Genomic DNA, 17,572 nt, shown 5'->3' with positions numbered 1-17,572 from the left:
TGTAGCATGGGTGCTTCTCCTTTAGGGTTTTGGTATCTTGGTGTCTTGGGAGCAGTCACTCTATTGCCCTTTCCCTCCTGTGTCCAACAGTGATTTCGGTATTCAGTTTAGATCATTAATCATTTATCGCATTTCATGGGTCCAGGAAAGTACAAGACTTGTGCTGAACCCTCCTGGGTGTTCAATGCAGAGGCTTTGGTGACCTGGACTTGCTCACACCTCACCTGTTCTGGTGCTGAACTCTGCCACTACAGGGAATTGGCTCCTTCCCTTCTATCTGAGAGGTGAAGGTGACCAATAGCCTCTCTGCTCTCCTCATCCCACAATGTACCTGCAGAGGTAACTTCTCACACATTATTACAGACCCATGACTTAGGGCTCCAGTTATCATGAAGCAAGCTGCCACATCACAGTTCTCAAGCGTCTGGAATTTGTACTTTGACTCCCACAGGAAACCCAGCAGGTGCTCAGCATCAGGACCCAGATAGGGGTTCACTTCCCCAATAGCTGTTCTCTTCCTGCCTGGCCTCTGAGATTGGAGCCAGGAAGCAGAGGAGGATTTCGCAGTATTCTGACTTCACTTTGGAGGAATCAGTCTCTGACTAATTCAGGGTGCACTTAAGTCAGAGTAAGTATCTAGGGGACCAGTGATCAGGATTGTTTAGGGCAGCTAGAAGCAACAGGACAGTGGATTGAGTTAAGAGGATACAGATTCATCCTCCTGAGAGATCCTTTACTGGGGGTAGGGGGAGAGGAGAAGGACATGTGTGTTTATTTCTGTGTGGTTTTCAAGATCATACTGGTTTCCATGAACACCAGCTCCCTTCATGCATGTCAGATAAAAGGGAATGTAATCTCAGATATTTGTCTGAATAAACTTTCCAAAATTTGTAATTTTTATTATTTGCATTATAAAAACTTTAAAAACTAGAAAACTCCAACTGAAGAAAATAAGCTATACTTCATGAACTGATTCCTTTTCAAGACTTTATTTTAGTTTCTTCAAACTATTAAGATTTCTTTTGCAACTAAGTAAAACAGTATTAATAGCTTTAATCTAGAAGTGATTGCCTAAATGAACTACAGATTTCTACTTAAATTACCTAAAGTTGTTCATGATACAGTAAGTATAGTTTCCTATTATGTATGACCTCACGACAAGAAAGGAAAATAATTTGCAGTACATAATTAGAAATTGTACATAATTAGGAAACATGGCTTTTAGATGTACATTAGAAATAGAACAAAAATAAAGGTTTTTGTCTTTAATGAAAACCATGTAAAAACATTGATAGTTTATTAAGAATAGGTAAATTCCAGGCATTGGGAGGTAGTTTGCAGGGAATTCCCTCTCCTTTTTTATTTGGTCCTTTGCTCTAAAAATGCATATAATCCTAAGAGCAACTCTTTTGCTTGCTTTAAAATATTACCTTAATAAATCTGCTAGCAGCTGAGTCATTCTTATAATTTGAAATCAGCATTCCTGAACTCTTATTTTCTCATGTGTACATATTGCATATATTGTATACTGCTGACTAAAAGGAAAAAAACAACACACCTTTACAATTTACAAATAGTCTACAGCAGTGTCTGCAACTGTAGTGTCTGTTGCAGAATCTTAAAAAAAAGTGACTGACAGATGTGAAAATTTTCTCCATAATTATCACAATCAAGGCTTACCCTTGGACTCTGACATCTGATGAAAACGCAATAGTTTCCTCATATTCATATAAATAAAGCAATCTGAAGTGGGTATTCTGTTACGAGCTTTGGTTTAAGGCTTTCACGTATGCTTTCTAGGAGTCCTCTTCCACATGAGTTTAATTATAGTGATTAGTAAGGGATGACCTCTGGCTGAAAAGTTTCCCTCACAGAGCTGCTCCCTAATGTGAATTCTCCAATGTGCAGTGAGCTTAATCTAAAAGTTTTCCCACATGTATTACATTTAAAGAGTTTCTCTCCGGTATGAATCATCCAGTGCTGAATAAGAGTTGCACTTTGATGAAATGACATCCCACACTCCTCACATCCGTATGGTTTCTCTCCAGTATGAATACTCTGGTGGTTACTGAAACATGAGTATTATCTAAATGTCTTCCCACACTTGTATTTACAGGGCTTCTCTCCAGAGCGCAATCTCTGGTGTTGAGAGAGAGCTGAGCTTTGTCTGAAGGCTTTCCCACACACTTTACATTCACATGGTTTCTCCTTGGTATGAATTCTCTCATGAATAGTTAAGTGTTGAGTGGGAACTCAAGGTTTTGCCACATTCATTGCAATTATAAAACTTCTCAGTAGTATGAATTATTTGGTCTGTTGACTTGTGAAATAGAAGTGAAGCCTTTTCCACATTCAGTACATCTGTAGGGCTTTTTTCCAGTGTGAATTCTTTCATGCTGAATAAGTGATGCGCTCTGACTCAAGGCTCTCCCACATTCACTACAGTTAAAAGGTTTCTCTCCACTGTGAATTCTCAGATGATAACGAAGGGATGAGACAGACTTGTAGGGGTTGCCACACTCATCACACAAATAGGATTTCTTTCTAGAATGAATTCTCTGACATCCTGAAAAGATGGATGCTTCTTACCCGGGTTATATCTATGGGGATTTTCTCAAGCATAGGTTTTTTATGCAAAAAAAAAAAAAAAAAAAAAAAGGCCAGATCTAGTACAGAATTTACCACATTCTTACCATGTAGGTGATTGCTCTGAAGATTAGGTTCTTAGATGCTTAGAAAGAGATGCGTTATGGCAGAAGGCTTTGTCACAGTCTTTATATATTTAAGGTTTCTCTCCAGTATATGGATTTTTTGACATTCAGTAAGAGCAGAACTTTTGGCTGAAAGCCTTCAAACACTCTTTACACTTAAACAACTTCTCTCCAATGTGGTTTTTCAGATGTTTATGAAGTGTGGATGAAAGCTTTTTCACATAAATTACATCTATAGCATTTTTCTGCATTCTTGAATTTTGGTTGGTTAAATACCTGTGATTTCTTTTTTCCTCCTGTGATCCTTTGTTTTTTAAAATCAGATTTCAGGCTGAAGTTTGGGTCACATTGAAAACTGTTATGGCTACTGTCTATGGTAAGGATTTTCATATGGGTGATTGGAATTATTTGTAAACTCTCATTTTTGTCCTGCTGATTTTTCCTGTCTGTCTTCAGATACGCAAGGCTTTCCTGATATGGAGATCCAGGGTTCATTCCTCTTCAGCTTTTTTCCTCACTAGTCCCTGAAATGATGAGTCCTTTAGTAGTTTTAGTTAACTTTGTAGTCTGAAGACTGATCTTATATCCTGGAAATTTGTAAGAAGAAAGAAACTGTCAATGGCTAGTGTGATTAGCTGACACTGAATTTACTTACTTATTGTAAAAAAAAAAAAATAAAAGAATGATGGCTGAACTACTAGAATGCAAAGAGGAATAAAGCAAGCTCACTTAAGGTGGGTTAAGAATGCTTCACAGTGAGCAGCAGAATTACAGAATGGAAAGAGAATCAGAGAAGAGATACAAATTAGAAAACAGTAGCTAAAAGCCTATGATAGACTCATAAGTTTCCTTGTTTCTGCAATTACTTCTAGTCTTGAAGATCTTACCTTCCTTTCCTACATGTCAGTCATCTCTGTGACTTCCAAATTCAGTGCTTCATCTGAAGCTGAGCACCAACAATCTGTGTCCCATCCATTGTGCTCTGTAGGTCAGTGACAAGTACATACCATTGTACCTAGCTACTTATTTGAGATGGAGTCTTGTAAACTCCTCCTCCCCACCCCCCAGCTGACCTTTAACTGAGATCCTCCAGTCTCTTGTCTCCCAAGTAGTTTACATGTTTGAGCCATTATGCCAGCTGGGCCAAACCAACTCCTCTTAAACATCCTGCCTATTCTGTTCCCTTACCTGGTTGGCTCAAGACAGCAAATTCCACTTTCAGCCTGAGGGCTCCCTAGGCTCCCCTTTGGGTTCCAACTCTGTCTACCTTATGCAAATGCCCTTCTGCAATCTCTTCAGGAGTGTTTTACTCATATGTTAAATGTCAAATGAAAACCATCCACACCAAACTATGCCAGATTAAACTGACTCCTGTCATTCCCTAGAACCCTTTGTGTAGGGGCTGCTGTCCAAGCCTATTCCTATTCCTGGAATAGCTCCATGGAGCTTCCCACCTTAGCTTTGCTTCATTCAGTCTGACCTTCTAATGCTTCCAACGTGTTGTTGTTTACATTTAAATCATTTAAGGACTTCATCAATATTCTCTATGTGAAAAGTGGAAAGCGTGGTGGTGTTCAGTCTTCTCTTGCCAGATTCATCTGAAAAGTAGCTAGTGTTACCAACTAAAGCGTGTCCTTCTCTCCTTTCTCTGTGCTCACCTGGATCTCATGCAACTTCCTTTAAACAGAAATTCTTGTCTTTAAGTTTGGTAATGTGTTTTTGTTATTTTTAACTTTTTTTTTGGTGCCAGTATCAGGGCTTGAATGAAGGACCTCATATTCCACTCCACCACTTAAAGCCAGGTCTCCAGTCTAGCTACCTGTTAATTGTGATCATCCAGGTCTGAGCCTGCTGAATTGCTAGGACTACAGGCATGAGCTGCCAGTACTCAGCTCCTCCTAACTTGCATTGAAGCTGTCTGTATCAGTGTGTTTTTCATTTTAAGCATGCTGCCATATGGAAGGGCAAACCAGAGCTTCTGTAGCTATTTCGTTAAAGGACATTTAAGTTGTTTCTGACTCAGGTCAGTTTTCCTAAAATATTAGGGATCATGAATTTCTTTTGCTTAAGTTCCTCAAATATTTCCAGTCAGTTCAAATCTCTTAGAATTGCACCAAAGCACTTACAATATGGGCCTCATGTGGCTTCCCAATTCCATGCCTTCCTTATCTCCTATATACAGCCTGAGATTCAGCAAGAATAGATTATTTGAAATCCCTTAAATATACCTTGGTAATTGAATACATGAAAATGCAGCCTTCTTGAGAAACAGCAGCAAAGAACAAGAAAATAAATCCTAGGAGATTTACTTTACAAGTAGCTATGAGCCTGGTGCTGGAGGTTTACATCTGTAATCCTAGTTTCTCAGGAGGCTGAGATCTGAAGATTGAGATCGAAGCCAGCCTGAGCTGGAAAGTCTATGAGACTCTCATCTCTAATTAACCGCCCCCCACAAAACAAACAAAAATCCACCAAAAAAAAGTGTTAGAGCTGTGGCTCAAGTGGTAGAGCATTAGCCTTGCGGGGAGTGGGGGGAGAGGGAGAGAAGGCTCAGGGATAATACCTAGGTCCTGATTTCAAACTCTGGTACTGGCACATACACTAAAAAGAAGTGATTATGAGAGAACCAGAAGATACTCATGTCCAGGAGCCTGGACTTGAACACTAAGGACCTTAAGAAATTCCCAACCAATGCCTGAAGCTGTGCCCTCTAATTATTAACCAGACTGTATCAGCAGTGATTCTGGGCACCTGAGGGGCCTAATCACACCAAGTACCTTCCTTCTCAACTTTCCAGAGATCTTCTCCTTACTGCAGCACAGAGATCATCTTTGGTTTGGCAAATGGGAGTCCTGACCACAGATGAAATAATGATAGTACTGCTAATAATACTAATAAAAGTAATAAATAAAAATAATAGTACTAATAAAAAACCTGGTCCTGCTTTGACACAAGGAGATATCACAGTTTTGAATAGGACACTCAGGATGGTACACAGAGCTTCTGTGGGGTGGTTTAAGGTGTATCCCATGATAAAAAATGATGTGTCCGCAGGTAAAAGGCAAGCCATTGATAGGACATCGATTTGGGAAAATTAACGATAGGGAAATATGATAAACATGCAACCAGAGCTTTCAGTTAATTTAATTAAGCTTAAAAAGCAGCTATCTTTGGGAAAGATTACATATTAAGTAGCTTTTTAAAAAGGAAACATTGATTCCTTCTCAAAGAAGGAGTATATAGTCTTCAACTGGCTGGAAAAAAGAAGTGGGAAGATAAACATAGGCCAAAGGAGAAGGTTGAGGGAACCTCTGCTCTCAGAAAATGCTGCTGTAACTGTGAAGAAACTTCTGATGTGAACTTGGGTATTGAAGGGGGATAATTATCAGCATCGCCCCCCCCATTCTCATACATAGGACAGATGATCCTAGACTTTCAAGAGAAAGTTTGAAGATTCATCGAGATTCGATGTATATAATCCTTGGCTGGAACTCGGCTGAGTTCTCATGATGGTCACAGCTGTTCAAGGAAGGAGGAACTGTGACCTCTCCATTTCTGAATTCTGGATCTATAGGGGAATCTCCTTACAGTGAGGCCAGATTGCTGTAATTCTCCAGCTTCACCTCGCGGTACAAGCTTCTCTGAGAAGATCCAGCTTTCTCCACTCATCCCGAGTAAAGCGCACAGCCATGTCCTCAAATGTCACAGACACCTGCAAGGACAAGCCATTTCAAGCTTACTCAGACCAGTCCTCTGGGGGGCAGGGAGGAGTTTATGGGTATGCAGACAGGCTACAGTGATATGCTTATGCCACTAAAGATTTGACATACTGAACACTATGAAATAGGAACCCAGATGATGTTAACTACTATGAGTGATATGTAGAGGGATTTAAGGCCATTAGTGTGTTATCAGAATAACCTTTCCAATGGATATCTAATAATACTTATTTAAGAGCTTGGAAACCAGTATGGTGAACTTGCCAGATTGCTTTATTGGTATTACAAAGGACATTTCACAAAATTACACACAGCAAGGTTATTACGGTGCTTGTCAGACCCAAAAAGTGGAAGCAACCTAAATGCTCAGGAAGACTAGATTAAATAACTTATGGCATTGATCTGCTTCCTCAAACTTGAGGATTATGAACAGCAAAATGGAAATCAGTGATTGAATGCTTTCTAAGGGCCACATACTGCCTTAGAGTTTATGTGAACCTTTTATGCTTAATCTACTTAATCTTCACCTCAGTCCCATGAACAAGGATCTTTCATTGTTTCCATTCTCCACAAGAAAAATCTGAAGTCACAGATGAAACTGAAATAGGGACCATCATGGGGACAAGGGATAACAGTTTCTTATGCCCCTAACCCACCATTAACCACCAAGAAACTCTCCTCCCTGACCCATAATGTGGGAATGCACTAACTCCTCTTCCTGATCACTTACTACAAGAGAAAAAATACATCATTTCAAAGATTTTTAAGAACTATGTACCAGGAAATTGAACAAGACCACTATATGTTCCATTACATATATAAAAAATAAATTAGCCGGGGCTGGGAAGGTGGCTCAGTGGTAGAGCATGCCTTGCATGCATGAGGCCCTGGGTTCGATTCCTCAGCACCACATAAGCAAAAAGAAGAAAGCCGGAAGTGGCGCTGTGGCTCAAGTGGTAGAGTGCTAGCTTTGAGCTGAAGAGCTGAGGGACAGCGCCCAGGCCGAGTTCAGGCCCCACGACCAGACCTCCCCCCCCAAAAATAAATAAATTAGCCTATTCCAACACCCAAATAATAATCACCAGAGGTTCTTTGGAAAGCATCTGTTAGAATCATTTTCAGTGAATGAGAAGTAACAAACACAAACTCTTGGACATTTCTCAGCACACTGGACTCCCAATAAACATCAAGTATTACTGCTATATGAAGAAAAGGACAAGTATGGGGGGGGGCAGGGTTTGTATAAATGTATGGGAGTTTCAATCTGCCAATATTATTATTATCAATATAGTACAATAACTATACCCAGCACCATTCCTATGTGCCTGGCCCTGACCTAAACCCTTCTCATGCACTAAGCACATGATCCATAAAGTGAAGTGGGAGGAATCAAACCAAAAATCTCAGGACTGGAGAAGCCTGGAACCATCAGGATAATTCCAAGAAGAGAAGCATTCTGGCCAGGGGCAGGGGAGAGAGAGAGAGAGAGAGAGAGAGAGAGAGAGAGAGAGAGAGAGGAGAGAGAGAGAGAGAGAGAGAGAGAGAGAGGGAGAGAGAGAGAGAGAGAGAGAGAGGAGAGAGAGACAGAGAGAGAGAGAGAGAGAGAGAGAGAGAGAGAGAGAGAGAGAGAGAGAGAGAGAGAGAGAGAGAGAGAGAGAGAGAGAGAGAGAGAGAGAGACATGAGCAGAGGAGGCAGGACCAGGAAGAACTTTCCTAGGGTGCCAGTCTGTTCTGTAGACTCACAGGCCGGGCAGGGGCCGGGGCAGCGGGCGCCGCGATGTCCTCTGGGAGTTGTAGTTCGTTCGAGGAGCGAAGCCTTCTGGGAAAGGTAGTTTATAACATTGGCGGGGCGGGGAGGGGGCGGGGCTACCTGTTGCACTCCCAGTCCCCAGGCTCTGTCCCCGCCTGGCTGTGAAAGCCCCTGGGTTCCAGAAAGTGGACCGAGGTTCCAGAAAGTAGATCGCAGCATCTTCGAACTTTGGCACTCGCGTGCATGAAGGTGAAGCGCGCAAATGATGTTCAAGAGCAGACCCATACCCCCTTCGGGTGGTACAGCTAACCGCTTCTGAGCACCTGCAATACGTGCCTGGCACGGTTAGAAGCCGTTTGAAATTGCATTAGGAAACAACACAAACGTCATGGCACTGGTGTATTTAGTTAGGTGGGTAGAGAAGCAGGTAATAAGCCACGAACATAATGATCATTTTAGAAGGTATGTATTATCGGGGCACACAAGAAAAATAGCAGGTAATATTCCTTTTGAACAGCAGCAGACTCATCCAGAAGCATTATAAAATGGATTATACACCAATGGGACTTCCTTCCAGAACTCAAGGATGTCTCTATATAGGAAACACAATCACTGAATAAGTTATAATAGAATGGGGAGGGGGGAACCCACAAAATCATCTCAACTGTTGCTTTTTTTTGGTGACAAAACCTCTTAATAAACTAGGAAGAGAGTGGAACTTTCTCAGCACAGTAGATGGTGTGTATGAAAACCTCGGGGCTAACACCATACACAATGGTAGATGTCGCCACCATCTTCAGATCTCACCCTCCCAAGAAAGCTAGGGTTATGGACATCAGCCACCAGCACCTGGCTTGATCATTTTTATCACCATTTTTGTTTTGTCATTATTTTTTATTTTTTACCACCTTTGCCTGAAGGAAATTTTTAGTGTTATTATTATTTTGTATTGAAACAGGTTCTTGCTATACATATGTATACGTACTTGCTATATCCCCGTCTGATTTGGAACTCTCAGATTTCCCGTTTCAGATTCCCTCCCCCCGCACTAGGTCTGGCTGTAGGGTTTTTTTGTGTGTTTTAGCCAGAGCTTGTTCAATGCTTGGCCTCTTGCTGAACTATAGGCATAGGCTGAGCAAGTAGGCCCGGTGCAGTTCTGGGCTGAGGCCACCAGAGGGAGGCACTGCTCCACTCCTCCCGGTGGAGAACAGGAGGTTTGCGCCCTTCCTGCAGGCTCCGGACTAGAGGGAGAACTCTGTGTCTGCACCGAGCACCGAAGTTTAGAGGACAGGAGACCCAGCGCTCCGCGGTCTAGGTACTCCGATGTCATTCTCAGTCCGATTGGGGACTTGCGGCCTCCACCTTCTTCTCACACTGAGTCTTCTGCTCTTCAGGTATTCTCATCTCAGAACAACTCTCCACCCTCACAGACCCCTCTTGGAGTGTGGACCTTATTCTTCCTAGAGTTCCCCCACACCCTTTTTCCTCCTCCTCCTCCTCTCCCTCCCCCCTTTCCCTCCCCTTCTCCTCCCCCTTCTATCAGCTGCCAGGCCTGGACTGGGCACACGTTGCTGCACACACACACACACACACTAAAATGATACAAGCTTTGAGTACATTTTAAAGGATTTTTATTTTGCAGAACGAAGGCATTGCAAACGATAGATATGTTACAGGTATTTTTTTCTCAGTGGGAAGTTTTGGGATTTAATTCAGGTGCATATAAATATGTACATGTATAAGTCTTTCCTTTTGAGTTGATTCACTATAAAGAGCATATGTGATTTTTGTCATTTATAAAATGCCCATTAATGGGGCTGGGAAGGTGGCTCAGTGGTAGAGTGCTTGCCTTGCATGCATGAGGCCCTGGGTTCAATTCCTCAGCACCACATAAGCAAAAAAAGAAAAAAAAGCACGAAGTGGCGCTGTGGCTCAAGTGGTAGAGCCCTAGCCTTGAGCTGAAGAGCTAAGGGACAGCACCCAGGCCCAGAGTTCAGGCCCCATGACTGGACACCCCCCCCCAAAATAAAATAAAATAAAATAAAATGGGGCTGGGAAGGTGGCTCAGTGGTAGAGCGCTTGCTTTGCATGCTCAAGGCCCTGGGTTCGATTCCTCAGCACCACATAAGCAAAAAGAAAAAAAAGCCGGAAGTGGCGCTGTGGCTCAAGTGGTAGAGCGCTAGCCTTGAGCTGAAGAGCTGAGGGACAGCGCCCAGGCCCAGAGTTCAGGCCCCACGACCGGACCCAAAAAAAATAAATAAATAAAAAAATAAGATGCCTGTTAAGATTAGTTTTCCTTACTTTTTTTTTTTTTTTAAAGAACTGTCCTGAAGGACAGAAATCTGGAAGAATAAGACTTAGCTTGTGTTTTGGATAAGAAAATTACATCTTTTAAAGAGATCAATAATTCTTATATTTTCAGTCATTAAATACTGTGGGTCTGGATTGGAATGGAGAAACTAATCAATGGAAAAGAATTGAGAGTCCTAAGTACACTGGAGAGAGCCTAGTATAGGGAAAATAGGATTTAATAAGGTAATGGAGCCAGGTGCTGATGGCTCACACCTGTAATCTTAGCTACTCAGGAGGCTGAGATCTGCCAGCTAGGGCAGAAAAGTCTGTGAGACTCTTTTTTGGGGGTAAGCTGTGGCTTGAACTCAAGGCCTGGGTGCTGTCCCTGAGCCTCTTTGTGCTCATGGCTAGTACTCTACCACTTGAACCACAGAACCACTTCCAGGTTTTGAGTGGTTAACTGGAGATTGTTTTGCCTATACTAAAACAAAAACACAATATTTCAATCTGAAAAATGAAGAGAACACTGGGAAAGCAAGTAGAAGCACATTTCTCACATGGATTCCTCTCTGAACCACAAAACACAGACAAAAAGTAGAATGACTAATTTCTAGATTCTATCAGTCTTACAAAGCAGGTGTAATTCTAGGTGTTTAAGACAGAAGATAATACATTATATACAAAGGATGCGTAAGATGCGGATTTAGTTCTCACTGGAAACCCTCATTGGGAAAAGCTAAAACTCAAATAACAGACCATGAAAAATAATTGCAATATATACAAATGGATGTTCCCATCTCTAATACATAAACTTCAATCATGAATCAGATGACAATAGCGATATACAAATCTACAAATAACTCTGAGACAATGCGGAAAGGAAAACTGTAAATTGCCTATATACATAGAACCAATTTAACCCCTACTATCTATTAATGAAAACTGTAAAAGAAGCAGCATTACTCTCAGTTAACATGGTGTCGAAAGTGCCAAGTCAGCGGAATGTGCTAGATTTCAATCCTTTGGGTGGAATGCACACTAAATCAATTACTTCCTTAACATTATGTGTGCGTGTCTGATAACCTCCCTCAGATGCTAAAAATCCAAAGATGATCAAGTCTTATGCAAAAAGGCATAGTATAGTCATATAACCTATGCACATCCCCTAGTATATTCTAGTCATCTCTGCTTATTTTTAAGACTGAATACAATGTGATGCTGTGTTATACTGTGTTGTTTGGGGAATAATTGCAAAGAAAAACCTCTATACCAGCCCAGTACAGATGCAATTTTTTAAGGAATATTATTGATTTGCAGTTGATGAGATCTACAGCTGCTGAACTTGTAGAAATAGAGAGCCAACTATACAACTTTTCTGGAAGTCAATGTATGCCACGAAGATAATTGGATAAAAATGCAAATGTATAACACAGGAGGTTTGACTCCATTCTCACACATACATGTATGTATACACACATATATGCAGAAACCATGAGTATCCATCACTAATGGTCTGTTTACTATGACTATTTCTATAGACTTGCTAATAAAAAGGTAGGCCTAAATAAAAAGAACTGAATTACAAGTAAAATAAGTTCATTATGATATACCAACTAGATTACATGGTGCATCTTTTGGCAAGATCTCGGACTAAGGCACTTCATGGCAATCTTTTCCTGGGACTTTTTCCTGTGGACAAGTTTGCCCTAACTGAAATAGTTCCTTCTCTATCAGAAACTACATATAGCTGATTTCAAAATCAGATGTTTGTTGAAGACTCTCCTACAGGACAAGCTAGTCAGATATTCCCTATCTGACTATTTTATAGAAGACACTGTTTCCTGTGCAGGTTTGTGCATCTTCTGGTGGTAGAAAGACTGAAATCAAAGGCAAACTGCAAAAGGTTGCTTGGGATGGAAAAAAGAGACGCAAACTCAGGAAATAATTCTAGAACTGAAGGAACAAAAGAGAATAGCTAGTTAGGGTGGTGGGCTGGGTGATGGGAAGGCAAGTATTTGTAGGCTTTTAAGTCAAAAGTCTTATTACATGAATTCAGCTAGCAACCACCAAGGTCTTTACTCAGGATCCCAGTAAAGGAACTTCCCTCATCTATAACGACCAGAAGCCACTGTCTCCCCCAGTCACCCTCCACCTGTTGCCCCCATTGAAGCTCTTCAATCCACATCTCCCACCAGTTCACCTTTGCAGATTGTCTCAGTGTATCACCTTGGTGAGAATTCAATCAGTCTCTCCTTCACTGTGTTTCTATCTTCGCCTTTAGAAGGAAAGGAGGAATTTTTCCCTGTCTCACCTTAGTTCCAGGATTTGGGAGGCTCAAGGCTGAGGGGAAGCATAGGTGGGGGTGGAGGGCAAGACAGATGACCCGTAGGGGTTGGGTGCAAGGTAGGGTACCAGTCCTCAGACTGGTGGGGTAGAGCAAAGGAACCCCCAGTGGGGGGCTGGGAGGGAAGGGGATGGTTGTAGGGGTGAGGGAAGCAGGCTACTGGTGGGGGTGGTGCCGGATAGGAATAGGGGCAAGCAGGGGACTCAGGCAGGAAGCCAGAGAAGGTGGCAGGAGCCAGATGGGCCAGTGGCTGGAGCAATGACCTCTCTTGCTTCCGTTGCTTAGCTCTACGGTTCTGGAACCAGACCTGAGGAAGGGGAGAAGAGCTGCATCAGAGCTCATATCTCAAATAGGTGACGCACTGTTGCTTGAGGGCAGGAATTTTACAGGAACAGGAAGTAAGTGTCTCTGATGTCACCAGGTGAAGGGAAGTTCTTCCGGAGGCATATCTGAACGAGGTCAGCTGACAGAGTGAGGTGGATAACCTTACCCCCATTCTGCACTGAAACTTACCTAATTTCTACAACTTTGGGATGAGTCCAAAATTGCAAGTCTCATCTAGTCATGAGTGGCTCACACCTGTAATCCTAGCTACTCAGGAGACTGAGGTGCGAGGATCACGGTGGTTCAAAGCCAGCCTGGGCAGGAAAGTCTCTGAGGTGCTTATCTCCAATTAAGCACCAGAAAACCAGAAGTGGTGCTGTGGCTCAAGTGGTAGAGCGCTAGCCTTGAGCTGAAGAGCTGAGGGACAGCGCCCAGGCTGAGAGTTCAAGCACCATGACCAACAAAAAAATAAATAAAATAAAATAAAAAGCTAAGGGACAGTGCTCAGGTTCTGGTCAAGTTGAGCCCCAGTACTGACCTCCACACACAAAAGGCAAGTTCCAACTGGAAAGCAACAAATAAGATACTATGTTTCCTTCCCAGATAATGGGAAGTTGTGCCTAGGATTAGGGTTCTGGATGAAGACTATGGATAAGTATAATTGTTATAATAAGATTGGGCATAGAGTTCGGCTTATAGTCAAGGCTAACTCGCCAATTGGAAGAAGTTGCACTGACCATTGAACAAGCATTTGTTCACTGGTGAGCATTTTGGTTAGGGCCACAAAAACCCATGGCAATCTATACCCAGACAGTCCCCTGCTCCTAAGAAACCCATACTTCTTCCCCAGGTGGAGATCCTGGGGCCTTGTCACCTGGATTCTGGCTTCACTGAGGCCTGTGTCCCTGGCGAGACCTTCTCGAGCCCAGATGTCAGGGTACTGGTTCCTCCCAAAGGCTGACTCCAGTTGCTCTAACTGGGCTGGGTTGAAGGTGGTCCGGTGGCGGCGGCGGGAGAGGGGATGAGCCCTCTGTCCTCCTTGCCTGGAGAGCCTCAGTTTCCCCACTCCTGCACCAGGGAGCCTCCTGTAGGACTGGGTGCTTCTCTCTGAGGAGAAGAAGGCACTGTGAGTGAACTGCCCTACCCTCCTTGGACCTCTTATGCCGCCCTGTATTCCGCCCACTTCCGGCCTCTACAGGGAGACACCCTGATCACCCCTAGAACCCTTTCAGCCTTCTTAACCATCACCCCGCATCCAGCTCAGCCTTTGACACAGATTTTTCACAGAGGTGCCCTAAAGCAGGGACATTCTCCTCCTTGGTCCAGCCCCCTGACCCAGTATACATCTTGGGCACTCATGGTCTGGCTCCCTGACACCCCAGATCACCTCTCCTCCCCATTAGAGCACTAGGTATGTGCTCTTCTGGGGTGTCCCTTGTAGATCTTCTATAAAGGCTCTATTGAAGATCCCGCCCACTTTGCTTGCTTGCTTCTTCCTATAGTTCTCATCCTCCTACACCCTCACCTGGGAAGATGAAGTATTTCCCCCCCCCCTTTCTTCTCAGACACACCTTCCCTGCATAAGATGTACTTTCTGTTATCCCCCCCCCCCCCCCCAGCCTGGGCTCAACTACCAGGCTGTAGGAACCTGAGCTCGTGGGAAAGGCTTGTCTCTCCTCCATGCAGGCTTACTAAGTCCCGACATTAATTAGTCTGAGAGCTGCTGGGGAAGAGAAAACTGGATGGGGCTGGGGGGGGGGGACAGGAAAGGGGGGAACACCTGGGAAGTTATACTCTGAGAAAAGGAGATGTCTGGGGCAGAGACACTCATCCCCATGGGGACCCACGGGTGTGGCTCTCTCCCAGCACTCACAGTCCACCTTGGACACACACACACACACACACACACACACACACACACACACACACACACACACATTGAACAGCTCTGCTTCATTCCAACCCCTACCTTCAGTGCCTTGGGCAAATGCCAAGCCTAGGAATCAAGATATAGCCTCCAGCTCTGCCTCTGCCCCTATCCCAGTTCAAGGGCGAGCATTGTTCAGCAGTGCCCTTCAGCCAGGGCCTCAGTTTCCCCACTTGTAACACGAAGGAGTTCTAGTATCCTGTACTTTTTTTTTGAGGGGGGGTCCGGTTGTGGGGCCTGAACTCTGGGCCTGGGCGCTGTCCCTCAGCTCTTCAGCTCAAGGCTAGCGCTCTACCACTTGAGCCACAGCGCCACTTCCGGCTTTTTTCTTTTTTGCTTATGTGGTGCTGAGGAATCAAACCCAGGGCCTCAGATATGCAAGGCAAGCGCTCTACCACTGAGCCACCTTCCCAGCCCCTGTCCTGTACTTTCTAAGATTCTCACGGTTCTACCATGCTAGGATTCTGGGTTTCCCTTCCTCCTCGTAGCCCTCCTCATGGGGAACTGTTGCCCACCAAGCCTGGGCTCTCCCACCTGCCGCTCCCCCTCCCAGGGATCTTAGCCCCCTCCCAGGATTCACTCACCCACTGTGGGGGTCAGCATTCCAGCGGCGGGGAACCTCTCAGGGAAGATCCTGGTGTAAAGGTGCTCCTTCTTCTGCTTCCCCTGCTCACGTCTCCCATCCTCTTCCATGGCTGGCCACCGAGACTAAAGATACTCCAGACCCGTGCCCCTGAATCGCAGCCCCACGCTCAGTCTTTCTGTTTTGTTGAGCCTCGCTAAGGTCTGTAATGTCTAACTTTCTTTCTGTGTCTGCCTCTTTCTGAGTCTCTATCTCTGATTGTGTGTGTGTGTGTGTGTGTGTGTGTGTGTGTGTGTGTGTGTGTGTGTGTGTGTTTGTGTGTGTATAGATGAGTATCTGTCTTTTTCAATGTCTCTCCTTCTCTAACTTTTCTAACTACCCATCCTTTCACTGGAGTACCATTTCTTTCTCTGTCCTGACTTGACCCGATTCTCTGCTTCTGTCTTGACTCCTCTCCCCCTGGCCTTCCTCTCCACCATGCCACTTTTCTCTCTTCTTTCCCACCTCTCTCTGCTTGTCTTGGAGGAGTGACCTCCCCCTGGCCCCGTGGGCCCATCCAATCATTACCTGGTCACCAGAGCCCCCTTGCTCCGGGGAGGATCACAAGCCGGATGAGGGAAGGTGTCCTCTCAGAGGGTCCAGGGACCTGGGCCAAGAGCTCATATTCCCAGGGGACCAGAGTCTATTGTCCTGTTAAATCCCCTCCTGGGAGCAGACAGGGGAGAAAGGAGAAAATGCATTCCTACTAAGACCCCCCTCCTCAGAAGCCAACTGTGGGGAGGGAGGGAGGGGAACAGACACCAGGAACAGGCCCTGCCTGGCATCTTACCATGCACATGATACCCAAGGACCTATTCCCTATTAAGCAACCCTATTAAGAAGTCGCACGTACATGCTTCTCCCCGCACGTACTGGGACACATCACAGTACACCAGCCACTCCCTCAGGACTCTCTGAACTCCATCTATAGAATGTCTCCAAAGTTCATCAGAGCTCTCTGATTTCTTCCTTCAAATATCATCTCCTTCCTCCAGAACATCAAGGTCATCACGACCTGCCAAGGTGACTGAGATGTTCAGAAAACCTTCATCCTCAAAGACCTCAGGACTGAGATCTCAGGACAACCTGACATTATAATTCTTCAAGGAAATCCTGACACACTGGGAATCTCTGAGAAGTTGGACAACTCTGTCTCTTGACGTTCCCTATACCCCAGGAGTGCATCCGGGCAATCCCAAGACACCCTGACTCTCTGAGAACCTGGCACCCCAGAACCTCCGGATCACTCTGAAGTGTAAGGACGCTCTGATCTCTAGAACATTTCATCTCTACCAGCTGATTTCCAGCCCACTCCATGAAAGTTCCAACCTCTCAGGACACATTGCCCTGATGGAATGTACTGGGCCCATAGGATGGGATTCCCAAGGCCATGCCAGCTCCTCACACGCATCCTCATCAGGATGTTTGAACCAAATGACCCACAGATCAGTAGCAGCTAATGGGAGCTTGTTAGTCATACAGATTCATGGGCTCTGCCTCCATCAATGGAATCCGAACCTGCACTGTAGCAAGATCCCTGAGAGAACTGAATGTACCTCTGTCTTCATCATGTCAGGATAATAGAACATCATAGATGAAGGTGGCTTAACCAGAAGACATTTATTTCCCACAGTTCTGGCGGCTCTTTTCTTCTTGTTTCCCCCCCCCCTTTTATTATCTTTCCACCTGTTTTCTTGACAGGACTGGAGTTTTAACCCCCGTGGCAGGTGATCTACAGCTTGAACCATGTCTACAGCCCTTATTCCTTTAGGTATTTTGGGGATAGGATCTCACATTTTTGTCTGGGACTAGCCTTGACCTCCATCCTTCTACTTAAACATCCTATGTAGCTGGAATTGCAGATGGGCCCCACGACTCCCAGC

At 44.3% G+C, this 17,572-nt stretch overlaps 1 protein-coding gene and 1 pseudogene across 1 annotated transcript; both read right to left on the bottom strand.

The window, feature by feature from the left end:
* Positions 1–1,362: 1,362 nt before the first annotated feature.
* On the bottom strand, positions 1,363–6,380 carry LOC138808028 (zinc finger protein 354A-like; annotated as a pseudogene).
* Positions 6,381–12,784: 6,404 nt separating this feature from the next.
* Positions 12,785–15,760, bottom strand: Prop1 (PROP paired-like homeobox 1). Its single transcript, XM_069994014.1, has 3 exons — positions 15,652–15,760; positions 14,015–14,247; positions 12,785–13,123 (listed from the first exon to the last, which is right to left on the bottom strand). Exons 1-3 carry the CDS (start codon positions 15,758–15,760, stop codon positions 12,785–12,787), a joined length of 681 nt encoding a protein of 226 aa, XP_069850115.1.
* Between the last annotated feature and the right edge of the window lie 1,812 nt (positions 15,761–17,572).

The sequence above is a fragment of the Dipodomys merriami genome, unplaced genomic scaffold (genome assembly GCF_024711535.1).
Source record: "Dipodomys merriami isolate MVZ:Mamm:240054 unplaced genomic scaffold, mDipMer1.0.p SCAF_44, whole genome shotgun sequence".
NCBI lineage: Eukaryota > Metazoa > Chordata > Mammalia > Rodentia > Heteromyidae > Dipodomys > Dipodomys merriami.
Note: the sequence above shows the minus strand (reverse complement) of the source record. Positions and strands in the feature narration are given on the sequence as shown.